The 22,482-nt window shown below is 34.8% G+C and overlaps 1 protein-coding gene across 6 annotated transcripts in view; it reads right to left on the bottom strand.

Annotated features, from left to right (window-relative positions):
- SLC30A9 (solute carrier family 30 member 9) overlaps positions 1 to 22,482 on the bottom strand; it is a 40,810-nt gene that overhangs the window by 13,156 nt on the left and 5,172 nt on the right. For all 6 annotated transcript variants that reach the window (XR_015700176.1, XM_087738065.1, XM_087738067.1 and 3 more), the window contains exons 2-14: positions 20,802 to 20,978; positions 17,207 to 17,269; positions 14,692 to 14,791; positions 13,263 to 13,355; positions 12,784 to 12,866; positions 11,340 to 11,398; positions 10,479 to 10,546; positions 6,559 to 6,661; positions 3,158 to 3,213; positions 1,637 to 1,772; positions 1,182 to 1,221; positions 673 to 744; positions 83 to 190 (exon numbers count right to left, since the gene is read on the bottom strand). Coding sequence is in view for 5 of the 6 variants with exons in the window: in XM_087738067.1 (XP_087594193.1) it covers positions 83 to 190; positions 673 to 744; positions 1,182 to 1,221; positions 1,637 to 1,772; positions 3,158 to 3,213; positions 6,559 to 6,661; positions 10,479 to 10,546; positions 11,340 to 11,398; positions 12,784 to 12,866; positions 13,263 to 13,355; positions 14,692 to 14,791; positions 17,207 to 17,269; positions 20,802 to 20,978 (1,158 nt within the window). In the remaining variant the exon portion in view is untranslated. The remainder of the gene's footprint in view (positions 1 to 82; positions 191 to 672; positions 745 to 1,181; positions 1,222 to 1,636; positions 1,773 to 3,157; positions 3,214 to 6,558; positions 6,662 to 10,478; positions 10,547 to 11,339; positions 11,399 to 12,783; positions 12,867 to 13,262; positions 13,356 to 14,691; positions 14,792 to 17,206; positions 17,270 to 20,801; positions 20,979 to 22,482) is intronic.

The raw sequence follows: 22,482 nt of genomic DNA, 5'->3' as shown, positions 1-22,482 counted from the left end.
TATAAATTAAGTGCTCTGTGTCCATATCATGCACACAAGGAAATTCACATCCTGCTTGCCTCAGTTTGAAGCAGAATTTTACCTGTTAAAGAAGTCAGACCCATACAGGTAGCAGCTACGGCCACACTCAGAACTGCTGCAGCATCCTCCAGTAACACCACATTTGTACTAGGATCACGACTCTGCACAACTGCATATACAACAACAACAACAAAAAAAAACAAACAAAACATTGCTTTGGAAAGCTTAGCTTTACTACATTATGCACAGTACTTAACAAACTATACTAACAGCAGCAACTTAAGAGAAATATTTCCGTAAGTATACAGGTAAACTGAATTTTTGCACACACTTCTGAAAGCGTTCGTAAATACACAGAACAAGCCCTGTGTCAATTACGGAAGCTTCTCCAAAATGTTTGAAAAATGTAAAGGGGCATTTATCCTGGAAAACGCAAGTAGTTTAGTAAAAGCATCTAAGTAGTGTTACTTAAATCAACAAGTTTTCACTTAATTTGTAAAATTTATTTGTTACTAGAATAGAAAACAGCTCAACAAAGCAAGGGGAAAGGGAAAGGCAAAACAGACAAAATTGTTTCCATCATTATGCAAATACTGGTAAATAGATTCTGTTTTAAATAACCACATACCTTATTGCTATAACAACACATACCATATTGATAAAATGACAGACCCTTGGCTCGAGCACTCCTGCGAATTTCATTTATAGCAACAAGAAGGGTAGCTGAAACAACACCAAAGTAGTTGCTGAAAATGGTTAGAGGCAAAAAGACTTGTTTCCATTTTGAGAAGAGGGAACTTTTCTTTGTATCATAGCTACTGATCATCAAGAAAACTCTGATAACTTTATGCTTTGTCATTATTCAAAGTATCAATAATCTTCTTTTCTACACGCATGTCTCCCGTACAAATCGGCAGTTACATTCACTGATAGTTTAATACCAAAAAGGCATTCTACATATACTTTTCAAATGATCTGTTCAACTTCTTATACACAGAGATAAGAAAAAAAGGTTTCCCAGGGTTTTTTTGTTTGTTTACAACACAAGTATTTGCAACAGAGCTCAAAACTTACTGTTTAAGCAAGGATCAATTATTACTCACATTGCACTCTTAGAGACTACGAATACTTAACTAGAAATATTTCTTGAAACTGCGTACCTCCTTCAGATACCAATGACCCTGCTAAAATGCAGTATGCCTGTATAAAAAAAAAAAAACCTCAATTATGATGTTATATGCATATTTGTACAGATCTCTTCACCATAGACTATCCAAACGCAGCATTCCATAACCCCATTACCCACTGTGCCTTGTAGCTGTCCCTAAACAGAAGGCAACCAACAACATTTGAATTATGCAATATATTGCAAAATAGGAAAGGAGGACCTCTTGGGAGGTATGAAGGGAAGATGCAGGGTTTAAAGAACAGCTCATTTTGTTATAAGATCAGCTATAGTTCAACATGATTTTTTTCTTAAAACACATTCTCATTAAGGATGGTTTGGTTTAATTGTGATGGGATTCAAACTGACTCAGGAAGTGAATTTCAGACTGTGCCACTACTATCTATTAAGTCACCCATGTTAGATACAATATCAAACAAATTAGCTTACCCAGAGAAGAGATTCTATAGGATGAGGGTGGAGTAAACCTATGATCCCATGATACCAAGAAAGTCCTGCACCCATCATGAAAATGCCCACCCCACTGATCAGGGAGGCAATATAGCGCATGTTTGTGAAACCATACCTAGATGAAAACAAAGAAAGTGATTTAGGAAAATAAAATTCTGTATCTCTGCAAACATATCTACAAGTTTTTTCTGTTAATTTTTATGTGTCTTAAATTATCATCTATGACTGGGCATCTATTTAAGACAAAGCTGCTAAATCCAACCTAATCCAAGGAAAAAAAAAAAGGCCCTTGGAAAAGGATACCTAGTACATGCAAGTACTATCAAGCATAGATATTTTCCTAATTTATTTTTAAACAAGCTATTTACACAGCTGTATTAGCTCTTGTGCAGAGACTGAAGATTTTACTACTGTAAAAAAAACCCAAATCAACATTCATGTCACTTTTACATTTTATTGAAATGCTACTTCTAAATGAAAACTCTAGCCTTATAGGGAGCCAGTCTACATATTTTATAATGCTAATTTTAAAGGGAATAAAATCTGTGACATCTTTAAGTAGTTTGGCTAACTGCAGACATTCAACACTTGCAGTTTTTAAGAGCAGTGGGAAGAGGTAAAGTAATATTAAAAGTGTACCTTTATTCCTTTTTTTGGTATTAACTGCCACTACAAACAGTACATTTCTTTAGCAATACTTAAAAACCAACAGTACAAAAGACTATACTGAGGAAGAAGGGAAAAAAGTGAGAGGGGGGGAAGGAGATACAAGGAATATTTAGACAAATTTAAGATTAAAATATTTTTCAAATTACCTGATGCTCTTAATGAAGAAAAGCTTAACTAATCCTGTAAATTAGATGTATTTTGAACTAGTGCTTACAGTATGAATGACTTGCCCAAACGTGAAGTGTAAAGCAGGTCAACACCAAGAAAATATCATGGAAAGTACAGTTTCTAACTTTCATGAAGTTGTAAGAACTGATCAATAATATCCCTATTACTCAGATAAAAACAAAGAATAGTTTAAGTCAAACACATCTCCTTATGATATAAGTAGCTACCTTGCAGAAAAGCACTTTGTTGAAAATAGGAATAGGACAGTATTTTTTATTTTTAAAAAATCTTGTCATTCACATGAACAGTGTTTAAAAACAGAGTAAATCTATCCAGTGGAAGAGGCAGAAGAGCCCAGAATAATTTAAAGAAATAATGTCAATTAAAATAATACACATCAAAAAGCATACCACAAAAAAAAAAAAAAAAAGAAATGTAACACGCATCAAGCCACTGAAGCTACAACTCCTGCCGTTTGGAAGAAATCCCTTTTCTTATTTTATCTATCATAAAATCAGAAACAATGCATTTCAGAAATGATACGACACAGCAGATTAAAAACAACAACACAGCAGATTAAGAACAACAAAGTGAGGCACAAACAAGAACTGATCTTACTCCTATATATAATTATCAAAATCATTATTTACTCAAAAAGCTTACGGATGACTAGGATCAGGCGTCCTTGCAGACTGACTGATGCCCAAAGCTAGCAATGCCTATTTAGGACAAAAGGAAAAAAACATTTGTTTTAAAAAAAAAAATTTAGAAACATTCTATATCAACTGAACTTGAAAGATAAAGGCAGATGCAATTTGCTGATCTGCACATATGCTTTGTTACTGATATTTTATTAGCCCTGGAATATAATCCTCAAAATTTGTCATCTAAATCTACTGCCCCCAAAAAATTGTTAATTACACCTATATATATAAAATATATAGATAATTATAGTGTGTTTATATATATAATTATTGTTAATTATAATTTCACAATTGCAACCGAAAGTGAACATTACGTGCAATCACAAGTGTTGTTGCTCTGCTTGAATGTGAAGGAATTAAGTTGTTCAGGGAACAAAGCTATTTAAATAAATCCCTCTTGAAGAGAAATTACACAGAGACTATGGTGATGGCATACTACATTTAAAGCAATAGTTTTACACTGCAGCTTCTTTCAGTAGTGAACTTCATATTCTCCAAACTAAAGAAAAAAATTATTTTGAAGGAAGAAATAAAAACCTCTTGCTATCTATATTTAATTAGGCATGTATTAAACTGTTGATGGAGTAAGTTATAAATTTAGACCTCAATTTTGCAAAGCACGTGCTTTGTTTTAGGACTATGAATTACTGAAACATAATTACAAGTATTAAAATTTAGACACTTTCACCTTCACAGCAGCAAGCTGCTTTGAGGCAGCAAAGTTTCTCCTGTGTCTTTCCCAAAACCACATACTTGAATACTTGAGCAAAAAACCCCGGCATTTCCAGTGGAACATTTAACTTTCACATTTAAAAACGAAAATAGCTCTTCCACATGTAAGTGGTATTTAATACCACTATCAAACTTGGTTCACCTATAAACTGACATACTTGACCAAATGAAAATCACACACTTTAAGGCTGCCTCCCCATAAATTTCTTTAAGTATTATCAGTTGAGTTCGTAGCACTCATGTCTTTACATGAAACAGCTGAAAGGTTTTGTAAAACCATTTACAGAAAAATAGCAAACAAAATGCGAGTCCTTAACTCAGTCTTTCTGGACAGAGAAGCATACTACGTACAACTGAAGCAAAAAGGCAGCCAGAATTATGTTAAAATGCTTTTTAAGATATTAAGTCTGCTCTAAGGTTCCATACATTCCTCAAATTTGGAAGAGCACAAGACTCTTGCATTTTCTATGAGTCACAAGCTATCCAAGGACTCCTCTTGCTTGAGCTGCAGGAGGGTTTCAGCCACTCATCTTTAAATACTTTTTTTGTTCCCAAAGCCTTGCTCTATCAAAAACTGCAACAAGAAAGAGTCTTTCTACACTGGGAGAAGGGGAAATTTCAAGGTCTCGTAATGTATGCCTCAAGCATAATAAAGAAAGTAGCGGAAAAAAACAACATTAATTTTGTCCCTGCATACTAACATTACATGCCCAGCTCTGAGTCTGCCACACCACCTATCAAAGTAAATGTGCCAGGAATGTGGCTACTTGTGCTGTGGAAGGCTGCTAAGGCAGTCTAGAAATAGCAAAAGAAACAGAGATGCTTAAATTCTCATCATTAGTCTACCAAGAGATGACTTAAACAACAAAGTCTGTCATTCTATTACAATAACTGACAGGAAAAGTATTTCAAGTTAACATTTAACCAAAATAAGAAAGAGGTATACTTCGTACATCATCTTAGTTTCAAGTCCCACTTATGATCCATGAAGTGGCTCAGTACAGTTCTGCTTACTACAACTCCTCTCTTTCAACTCATTTCTAAAATAACTTAAGAATCTACATTCTGACTTGTCTCATTCTTACATTAATACAAATTAAAACACACCCAATTCTGATTTTTTTTGTTATCCGGACAGGCACTCAATAATACTTTAAGATGACCGATACATCATTCTTGTCTGGGAGGGGCAGGGAGCAAGGCAGACAGGAATGAGCATGAAGCCAAATTACTGAGATTTTGTTCTCACACCACTTCCTAAAGATAAGGCTGGTGACATTATGCCTATGAATTGTGACAAACAAAATTAAGCTTGTCCTGGAACTTATTTCCTAATGTTTGTATAATTGACTAATATTATAACCTGTTTAACCTTCTTTGGTGCACTTCCATCTTGATAGTTATAGGGAAAATAAATGGCAACTGAAGTATGGAACAATCAATTATATGAAAAAACAATAGCTTAGAAAAGAAGAACAGAAGTAATTGGGGCAGGTGGTTTGAAATAATGTAGATGTATTACAAATAGTATTATATTAGCAGAAATACTAGTCCAAACACCATTCAAATAGATTTTTATAGTTACAGGTGACTCTTTCAATATTCCTTCTGCATTTAAGGCTTCTGGATTAGGTCAGTTATTTTACTGTTAGCTTAAAAACCCTCCATCAAATTACTGGCATCAATATAAAAAAAATAAAAGAGCAGCTAGGTAAACCTGTAGAAACCACTGGTTGAAACCACTAGTTTTGGCAAGTAAATTTGCAACAGAGTAACAACAATTTTGCACTCAGATTGGGGAACAGCAGAAAGAGCTCTGGGCTTAGCAATATTTCTAAAGTAACGTGAACTTCTGACAAAACATATCTTCATCTGCCTACAGTTTGATAAAAACTGTATAGAACAATAACATTACTGTAAGCAAGATTCGCTTTTGTCTCTGGGAAGCTAAAAAAATATATATGTGTACTACACACACACAGAGAAAAGAGTACATCTTCCTCCCACAGCACGCACACAGAGCTTGTTACACTCTGGGCAGGCCAGAAATTATTTAATAATAAAGAAACCAGAAATTATTTAATAATAAAGTAAAACACAAAAACACCCTCTCCAGAAGAAACTGTTTATTTAAAAAACACCTTTAAGACTATTTTGCCTCCAAATTATTTAAATGGTCATTGGATTAAGTATTAGCTTTTTTTTCCTCCTAGAACATATTACTATTAATTCTAGAAAGCATGCAAACTATACAAAACAGTACAAAAATGATCACAGGTATTGAACAAGAGCAGCACTGTAAATACACACCACAGCAGAATCTGAGAGTCAGTTTTAATAAGAGTTGTGGCTAATAAACTTAGAATTTCTAGGCTTCTCTACAATGCTGATGTAATCTATGAGCAAACTTTGTAAAGAAAAAGTATTTTGCCATTCGCTCTAGTCCTCCTAAATAAAACACTGTTTTATTTCTCTGGTGGTTACTATTCAGGCAGCATAGGCAAACTAAGGAACACTAGTAGATTGAATTATTGCTTTTAAGTGTAACACAACTACTGTAATTATCTGTCTTTTTTCCTGAAAAATTATTACAAGTGCTAACTTAAGCAGAATGGAAAAAATACTCACCTGGTTACATGTGTCTGCTAAAGAATGTATGGCTTCTGAAAACATACTTGCAGAACCCGTGTAAACCCAAGCAAGTAGCTTAAAGAAAAAATTCAACCCATTTCTGAAAACAAAGAGAAGAAATAAGCTACAGAACAACAGAATACTTGGTCTTTAACATTTTCAGCAAAACCACAAGTGCTGTGTAATCATGCATTACCCACCAGCAAGTGGTAAAACCACGTATCAGTCTGATCTAACCTGTACAGGCAGATAAGGCATACACATTTTCTGCATGGCTACTGTTAAAAAGCCCTTTCAGCTAAGCTTGATATATAAAGATAGACAATTTATTTTTCCAAAATTGTTAACTTCTCAGCAGCCCTGAATAAGTTACACTTCCTGGAAACTACCATCACATTCACTATTCAGAACAACTAATTGCCTACCAGTGGGAGAACACAAGCCTTAATGATTTCCTTTTTCTTCAATCCTTTGCCTCCTATACATCCCTTCCTAACCCTGGAGTGCAAGGTTCCTCACTTCAGTCTCAGCTTGGGCATTCCCAGTAGGATACAAACATAAGACAACAGACGAGAAGACAAGGCTGTCATTAGACTATGCTGTAAAAATTATCTATGGAACTTTTCCATTAAGACGTCCAGCCTGACTTGTTAAGTCTTTTTTACGTTGTGAGCTCACTGGAGTAAGTATTGTGTTATGTTGTACAGAGAAAGGTAACTATTAGCACTAAAATCTGAGCCTACATTCTCACTCCAAACATTTATTATCAGAATCAGTAGGTTAATTGTTACACTCATATTGCAAAGAAAATCAGACTAGAGGATTATAACATTCTCCTCTCCCTTTTTTAATATATAGTTGAGTTTAGCTTATTGGCAATTTTTAAAAGTATTCAAATGAAATTAAGTGTTATAAGTAAGTATTAACAACATCTTGTAGTTGCATTTTTGAACAACCACATGCCAAGAAATTATATTTAAGTTAGAGGAAGCACAAGTCCAGCCCCTTGCCATACACCAAATCATACAGTTGATTAAATAAGATTCATTTCCAAGGTCATCCTTAAAGAATTTCTGTGTGAGTACATCCACTTCTTCAAGCAGGAGGTAGTACGGTTTTCTATACCTCCTTCCATCCAAGGACCTGAACGTGCTTTACAATTTTTTAAATTAGACTCATTACCTCATGAGATGGTGAAGCATCACCATAATTTATAGGTGGGAACTAAAAATAATGCATAAGTTAGTGGCTAACCCAAGAAGAAAGGAAGGCTGTTGTAACACTAAACCATAATTTAAATGCCCTGTGTTAATTACAAGTTCTTCCAACTCACAGCGTAGTGCATCTTTAGCATAGAAAGAAAATGAAATAAATTACAGTGGGATTCATGAGCACAGTCTCTTGACTTTTGTATTGTTCTTCTCAATGTTGTATTAATGGAGTTGACAGCTTATCTGAAGGCACAATTCAGTTGTGGGGCCCCCACCTGTTCAGATGACACAATAGGCACTCAGCTGGTATTTTATTTCACCCCTACAAATTCCAAATTTGTGGAGGGATTTGACATGCTAGAAATCTAAAAAGAAACCACGCTAAGGTTTTTCAAATGTCAGGCCCAGTAAAATCAATCTGTTAATGATGTCTAGTAAGTCAGAGACATAGGGCAGAAAGATGAAGAGTGCTACATGGGAAATAATTACAAAAAACCTCCTGCGTCTACAGAGCCATCAAGGCTATTTGGTGTTTCCTGTCTGACTAGATGTTCACATCAGTACATGACAATAGAGAAAAGTCAGTTTCGGGGAAGAAAAGAAAAAATCAGGTTTTATACTGCAAGTAAAATATCTATTGCTTTAAAAAACAAATTCACCACTGCATTTGAAAATAATAAGCCCTATGAAAGCCTGAATTCTGTTGAAGAAATATGACAAAGATTTTGAACAGCAGACAAAGATTCAAAGATTTTAAACAGCAGAGGAAAAATAATCCAAAACCAGCAGATGCTGAGAAGACAGCTAAAATAGTCTGAATCAGTTTGAAACAAAGTTATCTTTTACATCAGTGACCACCAATTCATAAAGTATTCTCTCTATTGTACTGAACTGAACTGACTTAGCTACCTCATTTCTATCTGCATGGGCCTGAAAGAGCAGGAAATCCTAACAGAACTTGAACCAAAGCTAGGTAAAGTCTGAAAAAGATTTATTGTAACATTTTGGACATCATGCCAAGAAATAACAAAAAACAAACAAACAAAAAAAACCCCAAACAACAACAAAAAAACAGAAACAAAAACCCGTGATTCATTAGGTACAATTCTCTTGCTTATTAAGCCTACTACTATACAGCATTTTCTATTAAGCCTCTCTTCTGCACCTAGAAAGTACGCAGTTTCATTCAACACAACTGTTTGTAAGTGTATTCCAAGTCCATATAGGAGGCATTCACCAACAAAATGGGAAAAAAAAGCGTTGAAACACATATACATCTTCGTTGCTGTCAGAAGTCTTGTCAATTTTAGTGTAAAGTCCAAATTTAATTGGTAACTTTAAAAGGTACTGATACATTAACAGAATCAGCCTTTCTTTGGGAAAAAAAAAACAACAAAAATGCACAAATGCAAAAGTAGATCAAAATCAATTATTCAAATCAAGGTTCCTAACTTAACAATTTCAATTACAATTAAAACAAATTCAAATTTGCCCTCAAATACCTGATGACTTTTCAAAGATTTAAGTCAAGGCCACCATCAATGGATTTTAACTTCTAAAAAAGCTCCACAAAAAGATGACTGAGCAATACAACAGGCTCTACAAACTTCTGCTGACCTGGCTGCCAGGCATTCATCTATAAAAGTACCTCATCATCCAAAAGGTATTTATGAAGTGAAGAGAATGCAATGTTTATAGCAACGCGCTATTTACGAAGGAGGAGGAAAGGTCTGTTTTCTCTAGATTCCAGTAAGAAAGTGAAGGAGGTGGAAGTGACCATACAACATCCCCCCCCCCTTTTTTTCTTTTTCATTAGAAACATCCATACTAGCAGTTCTTATATGTTTTTAACTTAGAAAGCTCTGAATAGTTACTAGTAGAATACTCTACCAAGAAAGAGGGAGGTTTTCGGTCAAACGAGCTTTGTGGGTTTTTTTTCCCCAAGCAAAAAGCATATAGTTTTGTAGGAAAACTCAAAGTTATTTCCTGCTCAAAATGTTGTTTCCTGTGCCAAAAAAGCATTTTCCCCATGTTTCTATTTTGCTCCCTTATATCGATAGTGTCTTAGCAAATAAATACCTTTGCTAAAATCAAATTTATTTTAAAAATTCACAGGTTTTTATGGCCAGTAAATTTTAGCCATCATTTCCTCAGAGAAACTTAACACACTTCATGCCAGATAGTCTCTGTGTTCATTTGCTTTAAATCAGGATCATTAGTTTAGGTTTGTTTTATTCAAACTTGTAAGATGTGGAAAGGCAAAAACCTCCTAAAGTATCCCCTTTTCAGTTAGAGAGGAAAAGAGTTGAATAACAGCAGAAAAAGTTAATTCTTTTCTGTTGGTTATATGGAAGATTGTTTAAAACATATGAAAAGAAGAAGCAAGAAAAAAGGACAACTTTAAATGCCTGCCTCTCCATGTCCGTCAAAATTTCAGTTTTTACTTTAATAAACTGTTTAGTTTGATCCCTTCAAAAAATTTGCTCTTCTCTGATCAGAGACATATTCTATCCCTGATCTCTATATATTGATGAATATATTTACGTAAACTCTCTCCCATCCACAATGAATAAACAAATCTATTAACTTCAGTTACCAAGATACAGGCATCTTAGGCTTGAATACACAGTCTGCTCTCATTTCCAGGATAACAAAAATAAATTGTTTTATACTTGCATAAACAAACCATTTTTTTTTAATACTTACATGCAAATAGCTACCATTACCACCTTCCCTGGTCCCTTGAAAAACATAGCTGCTGCACTGGAGCGTGGCTACATAAAGAAATAAGAGATTATTAAAATAAAATAACCAAATCGTGACCTCATGAAGGACCTACCACACAAATTATTAAATAAAAATTTTGCATTGCCCTGTATTGCAAAAGTGAAGCTACAGTCCTTGAAGCCTACTAATTTACTACTGAATGCTCACCCAAACTGCAGTTTTGGGTCTTACACATTTCTACAAATGGATGGCTATAAAAAGGATAAACAACCAACAGAGCCTCCAGCAGGGGCCACTGCAACCATAAGGACAGGAGCCAGCTGTGCAGCAGAAAGATTAAGAAATCATTCTACCATAGCAGAGCACCTGGATCTAGGGAATGCGTCTACTTAAGCAAAGAAGAAGGACCAGTAGGGCACAGAGCAAAGTGCTAATGTTTTGGGGTTTTTCCTTAAGAAACCTATTCTGTTTCTTTAAATTAACAATATATTTACTATACATGTTTATAGGTTATAGATAAAATCACAAATACAGCTGTGATTTTGTTAATAAGAAGGCAATTGACTGGAAAAAAGAAAAAAAAAAAAAAAACAAAAAACCAAAACACCCTTACTGGTGGATTACACTGCCACAGTAGGAACCCATTTAAACTGGCATCATAACATTTACCACTGCATTACAATCAGAGATAGATCTGGTATATGACAGTGCAAATAAATCTTCCAATAATATTCAGTTATTTAAGCTTATGCAACTGTTTCGCAACTTTTTACTTCAAAAGGCGTCATAGTACATCTCGTGGCATTTTTTCTAGCCAAAAACCTTTAAAACATCTTTTACCTTAGTATTTCCAAAGAACTCCTTGTATTCCTTCAACAGCCTTTGGTTTCTAAACAGATCTGCAATACAAAATTATCATCATGAATAAGTACTAGTAACCAGTAGCTTCAGGAATTGAAGTCTATTTTTTTTTTATGCAGCAGCTAACTTCTAGTAATTGCTACATGGCCTATCTTTCTTTGTGAAAAACTCCTCTCCTGGTATTGTTAATCAGAAACATATATTGTTATATACTCATGCAAAATGTCAAATACAATCTGTTATGATCCTATACATCGTTGCCATTCCTACCAACAAAGGATGTTAAACAGAGGGAAAGTCTCAAAATACACTGCATCAAATCCAGGGATTCTACTGCCCCCTCTCGCCCCTTAACCACGAAGAAGAGGGGGAAGGATGTTTCAAAGCATGTCTCTTAACATCAGTATTTTTCCATCCACTAATAATGTTCAGTAACTTCAAAATAAACATTGGTATAGTACAGTACTAGAAGCTGTAGTGCTAGATTCTCCCCTATAAAGTTATACAAAATACACTGTACACACTAATTTAAATAGATCAAAATAGCCAGTGGAATACAAGGACAGTCTGTAAAAAAGGGAGTTACCACTTCAAGTATACAATGTTTCACTATGCTATTATGACTGAGCAGTATTTTTTTAATCTCATTTTTTGGATTCTGTCCAAGAATTATTCTGCTGGTCACTAAAAATTTTGAAACTGACTGCACTCTCAGTACAAACACTCATAGGTACCTTAACAAGTGCCTGCAGCTCCAGCCTTTTTACTAGGAAAGTGTTCAGTGGCACAACTGTTTAAAAAAAAAAATTAAAAACCCTCTAATTTTAAGGTGCATAATTGGAATAAGTACCTTGAAGCAATATTGCCTCTCCTGTGATTTTTAACTGACTAGACAGATCAAAATCCATTACAAACTACTGATTTGACTGTACCTGTTACTGATAATACCAGCAAGGATGACAACAATAATTTTAAGCGAAAATATGATTTGGGGGTGTTTCCTCCCCTTCTGAAGCACAAAGGTAAGCTGAATTCATTTCAGAGGAAAAATAAATGAGTAATCATATGGTATCAAGATATGGATTGCATTTAAGTCTTTTGAAAATTTTCAATAAAAAAATCCAAAACCATTGAAGATGTTAATTATAATCTAAAAATTGAAAGCCCCCCCAGAAGCAAAGTATGACTATAGGTCTCAACTGAATATATATTCTTGCTATACCACACAGATGATAAATTGTAAGATAGTAACAAACTATATCTGCATAGATAGTGTTACTCTAACACTATGCTATAAAAGCTTATCAGTAATTGCCAATTCCAAATTTCTATGTTCTCAATGAAATAACACGCCACCTAGTAGATTTCTAACAATCATACTTTGTTGTTTACATCTGAAGTTATTTGAAAACTCTATACTCACTTTCTCTGTACTTGATCTCTGCCTCTTTACGTCGTTTTCTTTCTCTAGCAAGAGCCTCTGGACTACCCCAAACTTCAAGAGACCTGCACAGAGTAAAAGTAACAATGGTTCTATTTATGCAACTTCTTTTCAGTTTGACTACATTACAAATGCCTTTCCTAAAAGTAGAACATCACATTATTCTTTCTGATAAGAAGCCACACGGACTACTTTACAGAATAAAAAGCTGGGCAAGAGGGGGCTGAGGACAAGCACTTTATCGTTAGACACATGAAACATACCCTCCAATTTTACATACACCATGTAATTATTACAATAATGAGGATATAAAATGTGTTCAGATAGAAAATGGAAAACATCATTGCCCTTTCACATTGTAAACCTGACTTTTACAAGTTGTTATTTTTTCCTCTCTCTCTCTCTCTCTCATAATCCATTTTAAATGATCCAAACATTTTCCTTCATAAATACATTCTTACTTTGCCTCTACATCCGATCTCAGGTACACAGTGAAAGTCTCAGTGTCATCATGGGGGCTTCGTCGTTTAATTTTCCTCAGCTGGTCTAAATCACTAAGGAAAGTGGACAAACAGTTTAGTGCAAGTTCATGTCATTCTAATTTTACTTTTATGTCTGGGTGATCTTCCACAGTTTTGATATTATTAATTTGCAATATAAAAAAACTGAAGTTGTTTACTTGAGCCAAACAGAACAGACACGCAATGTGAAGCAAATGATCTCTAGGATGTTATTGAAAACCACTGTGTTTTCCTCACTCAAAAGTCTAAATCATGCCCTCACACTATGAAATACTACACACGGAAGACAAAGTAATAAAACATCCAATGAATGATCTGCATGTAATTGATAATGTGCACAAGTGCTAAACAAGAGGGTTCATGGCTTAACATCTCTAAATGGAAATCAGAAGTCACATGACATGAAAAGTTAAGAAATTTAACCTCAAAAGCTGCAAAAGGTTGGAGAAAACAAAACTGCTTTGGGAACACAAAAATTCCCTGTGCTGAGCCACACGTTAGGGCATCTACACTGAGAAGCATCAGGGATTTTTTTTTTTTTTAATACAACAGAACATTTCACTTTTAGCCCAACCAATTATCTAGTCCTTTTTTCTTCCCCACCTTGGTCAATCCAGCAAAACTTTAGCTAATTACTTCTCTGCACAACAAGCCAGTTATGATAGAAACATGGCAGAGGACTAAGCATAATTTGTCACTGGACTTTCAGCAAAGACCAAGTCTAGTGATATACGCTATATGTAAAAACTGGGGAGGAACAGTGACAGCACGAAAAGTTATAAACAAAGCTGCTAAGCCTTTAGATTTAATACGGGTCACACACATAACCTGCATGAAATCTGACAGATACCTCAACTACAGCAATACTCAGTAAGACCTGCTGGCAGGCATGGCACATAGTAAAAGGCAGTAAATACGATTCAAGTAACAATAGTCAGGTTACAATGCACCAGATTACATTTTATTCCAAATTATAGACCTCACGTAACATGAGGTTTCTACTGATCTTTTAGAGATGTTCACATCAAACCATCATGACCCCAAAATGCTGAAACGAGTTATTTGCCATTCACCCCCTATAACTAGCTGCTCTAGAGGTGGACTCACCCCAACTAGATTTATGGTCACGTAAGTACAAATAAATTACTTTAAGAAGCAACTACAGAAACATGCAAACTAAGTGCAAGTTCCTAATCCACTGTAACATTAAGTAAACAAGAACTAACTTCAGTCACTTCTGATTAGGTACACCACAGAAGCATTTAGAAAACGTTGCTGGGCAAAATCACTCTACAATCATGATTACTTTTGAAGCACATATGAACAAACAAATATTCACAATTTAAATTTCAACTCAAACCCATCATACCTGGATTTAAGACAAAACTCATTTATTGCTCTGACTCCAGTGATGAAGTTATTCTGTGTGTATTTTGGTCCATACTCTCTTTTTTTAAGGACTGCTTTCACTTAAAAACAGATAGATAAGCAAGTTAAGTCACTCATGGAGATTACAGCAGAAACTTCAGAAAGTAATACAATCTAGTGTCATATCATGATACCTCTAAGTGGAGATCTGAAAAACAATGCTTGTCAGAGAGATAGAAAACTTACAGTGATGAGAAAGGAACGTTCTTCATTGTGGAAATGAGTAAGAGTAGAATGATTTACCTCCAAAAATGCTACTTGCTAAATTGTAGTTCAGGGCTGTCAAACATTCCACACACTTAACTGCCACTGTCAGCTACTTCTCCAACTTGGATGTCAGAGATGGTGTTTGGCTACTAAGATAGCATTCAAACATGGTAATTTGGAAACCCTTGCTCTAGCAACTGAAATGGCAACGTAGAGCCCCATTTCTTTTTTCCCAATACTTAACCAATTCCACCTTCTGCAGATAAGATTTTTGACCTTTGAAGATTTTTTGACCAAGTGAGAAGACTTATGAACACACATGAACTTTCTGCATATCACAGAATTGGTAAGATTTCTATAGTTACTCCAGAACTTCTCCTTAAGTCACAGGATACTTACAGAAAGACACTGCATTTAAAGACTTTAAGAAAAATTTTCCCAGAGTTCTACATTATCTTACTTCTGAGTTTTGAAAGGTTAAAGGCAAAATACATTGCTTGACACTCAACAATGCACTAACACTACAGGTATCATTATTTACCATCATCAACTGATTTCTGTCATCCAATTTGAACTTAAGCAATCTTTTAAGTACTTGAGTAATCACATTCATCCCACAATGCTCCTGAGCGAAGGTGACAAAAAAATTAGAGATTTCCCAAAACCAGTCCATTTACCATGGTTAGAACAGGATGAACATTTTTAAACAAGAATGCTTCCCATCTTTTCTTATTTAAAACAGATATATATACTAAGGTTAATACACTTTGGATAACTTGTGGATTTATCAAACACTTACTAATCCATCTTTCAGAAACACAGGTAAATTTCATTAAAAGAAAATACTATAACCAACTGTACATTGCAGAGTATCTCAACAATCCTAACCCTAGTTCAAATAACTGTATAAAACTGGCAATAAATGCAGAGAGGGGGGATCAAATTGGTATTTCCAAGAGAAGGACGAAGCCCAATAAAAGAATGTAAATAAAACACCTTAAATAGCACAGATTTTTAAGATTAGTGATCCTTTGAAAATGTTATTGTCTCACTAATACTTGGATCAGTAAGTTTCTAAGTCACAGCAGTATCTGAAGACTAGAATTCTACTTTCTAGGCACAATCAAAATCTTTAACATAAACATTCTTGCTTGCATATCTATAATCTAGAGGTAAAACTCTCTTCCACTGAAAGATATATCTATTTTTACAATTATTTCACAGTCTACCTAATTTCTCCTGTCTACCTTGTATGACCCACTGCATGCATACACTAAGCAACAACAGACCCAAAGAAATTGACGTAAAGGATGTAGACAGAAGTGTACAGAAAATATACATAGAGAGACGCTGATCTCACCTTGTTACTAAAAAGTATTATGATTTGATGTTTCTTTGAATTTGGGGAAAGACAGGAAGGAATTTTGATACAGTTTACAGCCTGCTGAGTCACTTTCACTCCAGAGATTTTTTTTTTTTTTTTTTTTACAGAGTTTAAAGAGAGATGGCAGTTTCTATTTTGATAAAGTTCTTTCCATACATAGAAGGCTAGGAGTGATCAAAAGCACAGGAGTTTTTAATAGCATAATTCTCACAATAACATAATAGAAACTATCGGAGTGAAGATGGAGTGAAATCAAGTCATGACAAATTAAAAATATGAAATAAAGTTATGCTCTTATTTTATCCACTTATGTTTTTAAACAATGTAACTAAAGACAAAAGCATGTATTTACTACAGGCACAAAGAGGAACATTACAGGACTCAGATTAGGCAGTTCATGTGGTCAAAATATATTTAGAAGCAACACTGATTAGATTAACTCAGCAATAAGAAGAAACAGAGGAAGTCTTAGAACAAGGAACAGGGGAAGATCAAGTGTTCAGCTTAGCCATATTAAGTCTGAGATGGTGAACAGACACACCTAAAAACATGCAAGGAGGACAGACTGTGATAACAGATGAGAAAACAAATTAGTCTTTTCCTGACAAACTCATCAGCTTAAATGAAACAATTAAAAACAGACACAGAAGAGTGAGTAATTAGAAGGAATACTGCCATATTCGATTTTTCATTTTTGTCATTTTCAAACAACTGGGTACTAAACAAAGTTGACACACAAGTGTGTTTTAAAATGTCATTCACATAACTTGCTACACAGTTGAAGAGGAACCATTTTCCTTACACTTATCTTTTTTGACTACTAGCAGATAGCAGTAAAGTTTCAATACAGGAAGTATTTCTTTACCTTTTACTTGGATTGGCTCTTTAAGGAAAGACTGCTTTTGACCTGCATTGGTTGTATCTTGTCCTGTAAAATAAAAATAAAGCTCACTGTAAATATGGAAGTACCTACTTTTCCTTTTAGTAAAGAGTTCGGTTGACATAACAAAATAAGAATATACCTTAATACTGCCTTCCACCCTGACAATTAAAAAACATTTTTTCTAGATTTCCAACATTTAAAACTCTCAAAATAAAAGACAGAAATAGTAAAAAAAATAAAGAACAAAATAAGACATTTAATGTAGCTTTGATCAATAAACTCCTAGCAGCTTGCAGAAGAGCACCAACTTGCAACATACTTCAGGAAGTATCCTGAATTTTTAAAAAAATTTTTTGACAGTATACTTACTAACTATACTTAACAAGTTTTATTCAAAATTTTAGCTTAGTAAATATACTGAATTCTATATAGTTTATGGCTGCTGATCACCCAAGTCTCATAGAGCTTTCAAGCTGTAATTCAATTTTAAGGGACTGAAGCTTTTTCACTTACAAAAAGCTAGCTCCTTAAAATACAGAATATTTAAACTAAAATCCACGACTCTCGTGTCACAAGCTGGAGCTAGAATGAAACCAAAGTATTTTAGCTGGTTTTGAAATTTGAGGATATGATTCAATAAAAAGCCAATAAAATATAATTTATAGTACTGTTAAGTGAATCTTAATATTTGGAAAATAATAAATTCCAGTAATTTCAGGGAGACTTCTACTTAGAAATCAAAAGTACTACTTGAAAACACAAACAAGTATTGCGTCCTTATCTCATACATCTCAACATAGCTTTCAGAACAAACACCTTATGATTCTAACACATCAAACCAACTTACACGCTCTTTTGTGCCCTAACACTCTCTAACATTGGAGGTTTGGCACCCATCCACAGTCATTAACAAAATAAAACTGACCTTACTGAAACTGATATATATGTATTAAAAAAAAAAAAGAAGAAGATTTTTCAACCAGGTTTGCGTTAATTAATGAGATACTCCTAGCTTAACATGCTACTCAAATTACTGAAAGGTCAGATATTCTTGAAGCTTGGACTACATACCTATCTTTTCATCAGGCAATTAGTTATTGCCCTAACAGAAACTGAGGACTAAGGCTAATAACAATCCAAGTATACTTTCTTGGAAAAATAACACTTATAAATTTATGAAACTGATCTTATTACACAACAAATAAGGCTGGACCATAAATAGCTAACATTCTGAAAACAGTCATCCCTAGCAGTTATTGTTTGACTTGAAAACAAAAGCAAAAAAATCCATTGCTGTTCCTTTCCTTTCTTTTCTAACCTGGTTTAAAACACCAGGCAGCTGATCTATCAATATTCATGATAAAAAACTTCAGCTAAGATTGCTAAGAAACTGTGTGCAACCATTGATGTCATTAAAAGAAATATTGCCAACACTAACAGAAGATTGGGTCATTCAGAGTGGAGGAAAAAAAAAAGGCACAAAAATACCAAGATTTATATCTCTGCACAGAGATCTATGTACACCAAGTACCCTTTTAAAGTTTACTACCTCGGCCTAGGGACTGGACAAAATCACAGTGCATCAGTGAGGAAAAAAAAAAAAAAACACGGAATACTTCAATTCACAATTACTGTTTTTCAGACAAGCAGAGGTTGATATGATAGGACTTTCAAGATGAATACATTAATATTTTCAATATCACGTTAACAGGAAAAGCATTTTGCAAGTTTACTGATAAAGAAATGAAGGTCCAAAAGAGATCTATTATTTGCTCAATATTTAAGTTACTGGGAAAGTATGTCAATCTTTACAAGTTGTATATTACCTTTTCAGAATTCTATGAAAATATCATGTTTTTTTTTAAATAAACAGTAGTAATATGTCCATAATGCATAAGAACATTCTATCCACTGGGCCCCAGAAAACATCCCCTATATGAAGCATGCATATAACAATACGTATTCCAAATTAAACTTCAAAAGCGATTGTTCATCTACGCACAATATCTCTAGGCAGTTTCATATACACTTGCACACATCAGCCCCCGCTCTCAACAAAAGGTAAGTCTCATGGTGCCCACGTGGCGCAGCTCCACTCAAGGCTGACTACGACCCAAGGCTGCACTGCCACAAAGGGCAGCATCTCTCCTCCAGCCATTTTAGAGACAGTGAGCAGGATCAGCTTACCGATCCATCCTGCTTCTACCTTAGCTCTGCAAAACAAGAAAGCAATTCATTTCTCACACAACAGGCCTAAGTGTCATTAATGCCAGCACAAGAGAGGGAGTAATCAGATAGGGGTGGGAGAAAGTGGGAATACCCCTTCTGATGAGTCAACAACTATATAAACTTAAGGCAATCATGAAAGCAATAGTGCCACATTATTTTCACCTGTCTGATTTTTAACACCAGTAACTGCACATTAAGAACCCAGAAAATACCAACAATTACAACTGGCTCTAGTGTCTTTCACTGCATTCAGGCAGACATTCTTCTGCAAGAATCTCGCCCTCTAGCAACCATCATCAGCTCAAGACTTTCCAAGAAACGTACAGTCTTAAGTATTACCCTCTTCTAAAATCCAATTGCAGACTTAAAGAAATAATCTCTCTTACACTTAGAACAACATTTAAGATCCAGTTTTGTACTTTCAAACATCAGAAAAGTAATACTCTTAGCTGGCTATAGTTACTAGCTTTTAAAGACTGCTGCAAGCCTCAAGAATTTACAAGGTACTGAAGAAGGAATAAATACCTGCTAACCTGACAATGAAGAGAAGAAAATTTTCTTTAGCAGACCACTTAGTTTTAGACAAAAGCACATAGAAAGAGAGCTTTCATTTTAAAAAGTATTTGTTATCACTTAAACACAGTAGTCTTCCAAACATATATCTGTGCAGTCTTACATTTAATAAGCAGAAAAAAAATAGAGGATGCTACGATGGAGCAAGGACAAGACAGTTCTGAATTTCATAAGCACCTAACTGGCACAAGATTGACAATCAAACTGAACAGCAAGGAAGGTCAGGCTATGCCCATTATATCAAGCGTTTAATGTGAATGGTGCAGATGTGACAACTGTCAGATTGAAAGCTCTAGCAGATGAAACAGTTCAACCTTTTTCACCAGTCATCTATAGCCTGACCTGGAGAAGTCACAGTGCTCAGTATTCACACTCATTCAATCTTTACCACTAGTTCATTTCACGCAACAAACCTGAAATACTACAAAAAGAATTCAAGTAGGCAAGCAAAGTGGTAAAAGACAAGTAATACATTCCATTTCTTATCCTTTAAGTTACCTAATCCTTTTCAACATCCACATTTTATCACCACCACTTTAAATTTGATTACTCTAAAATCCTTTAAATACCGGAATGGCAAATAAATTTCAGCATTCCTCCCTGCTTATGCATTTGAAGTTTATCTATAGTATTTGTTGCTTGTGGGCATCTAAGAATTCTGCAACTGTAATATCACACAACTGAATTAAAAAAAAAAAAAAAAAAAGTCATCACTTGTTAAATACATATAGTTTTTACATTTATGTAAATACTCTTTATTTTAGCTTAGTACTACCTGTTCCAACTTTATGCAGGCTTTCTTCAGGGGTTGATCTATTTCTATCTTCTGCTCCAAGATCTTTTTTCTGACCATTGGAAGTATAAACTCTCACTTGACTCATCAACTGCACAGGCAGACGATTGCATGGTAGAATATAAGACAGACTCCCACTTTTCATTGAAGCTTGCCATCCTAACAGGGGAAGGAAAAAAAGATGTTTCGGGCAACCATTTTGGAAAGAAAAAGAAGGGAAAGTGGTCCAGCTATACCAGCATAAGTTAATGAAAGTTAGCTTTTAACTGCTGATCTGTGCTTATTTTACCTATGTTTAGGAATTACAAAATGGGAGTACACAGCGTGCTTTCACTGCCTCCCTTCAAACACTCACTTTTAAACTCCATTCTAACATTATGGTTTTTTCCCATACAGTCCAGTATGTACTTTTTCCAAAGACCTCTAGATGATCTTAAAGGGGCAAAAAGAAAAAAAAAGGATACAAAGCTATTTGATAAGATTAGTTTACTGATACATTAAGTCCTGTTTTAGTCATACTGCCTCAAAATCTTTAAAAAAAATAAGTATTGATAAAAGAACAAATACAGACTACTACAAAACTATTAGCCGTGCTGCCATTTCATTTCATTGTGTACACTCTGTACAACCCACAGCTTACCAATTAAGAAAAACTGAAGTGTGTGCATTACACCTTAAGAGCAACTTACTACAGAAATTACATAGAAAAGCACACAACATTGTATAAAACATTTTATACAGAAGAATCTTACATTTTGTAACATTTACAACAGACAAATTACAAGACAAATATGTTAAAAGCCTACTGAGAAATCACCCTGGGTAGGCAATCTTCAATTTCAAAAGACTAACCAAAAGCAGAGTTGTATGCAGTACAGGTCAACCTGTATTAGCAACCAGTTTCTTTTAGGCAGCACAAACACTTCTCTGGAGAGGGTATAGAACTCCTCCAACCAGAAATGCAACAGGCAAACTGGCTGCTTTGGAAAGCACTCACTAAAAGAATAAATAAATTAAAAACAAAAAAAAATAAAGCAGTGCTGGTAAATCAAGTCATACAAAGTATGACTAATCATATATGAATAATGCACCCCTCAGCAAAACTATAATGTTTTGTAAAACTGTTTATTCCGTAGAAGTCTCAACAGCTTTCCTTTTAACATCGTCCTCTACAGCACAGACACATCTGCACGTCTGCATGCAGCAATGTGAACCTTACAGAAGAACAATTTCATCAGAAAAAGTCAGATAAGCTGTTGTTGACTATTAGTTGGTGCTAACGTGACAGAAGCCCAGAAAAACCAACTCAGCACAGCTCACTGAACTTACTGATTAGGACTCATAAAAGACTACAATAAATACATGGCACAAGATGAGCAGTGCTGTTTCCTAAGCTTGGGTGATACCGGAGCAGTTGAAAAAGGGAAATTTAATCAGCGTGTCGAGAGGACATTTTTCCTACTAATCCATACAGACACAAGAAACCATTAACGAAAAAGGTATTTGCTGCAATTCAACCGTAAGTGATTCCATGAAGAGGGACAAAACTGGTCAGAATTTCAATTTCATGGGATCTGTGGCCTAAAGGAAACGAACAGCCAGGGCTCACTTCTCAGACCAGTGCAAAGCCTGCAAGACGACTCTTCATTTTATACAATTACTG

This window comes from Nipponia nippon, unplaced genomic scaffold (genome assembly GCF_047370975.1).
Source record: "Nipponia nippon isolate SJK-2023a ecotype South Korea unplaced genomic scaffold, ASM4737097v1 scaffold_6, whole genome shotgun sequence".
In the NCBI taxonomy this organism is placed as follows: Eukaryota; Metazoa; Chordata; class Aves; order Pelecaniformes; family Threskiornithidae; genus Nipponia; species Nipponia nippon.
The sequence above is the reverse complement of the archived record's forward strand: the minus strand, read 5'-3'. Positions and strand labels throughout refer to the sequence as shown.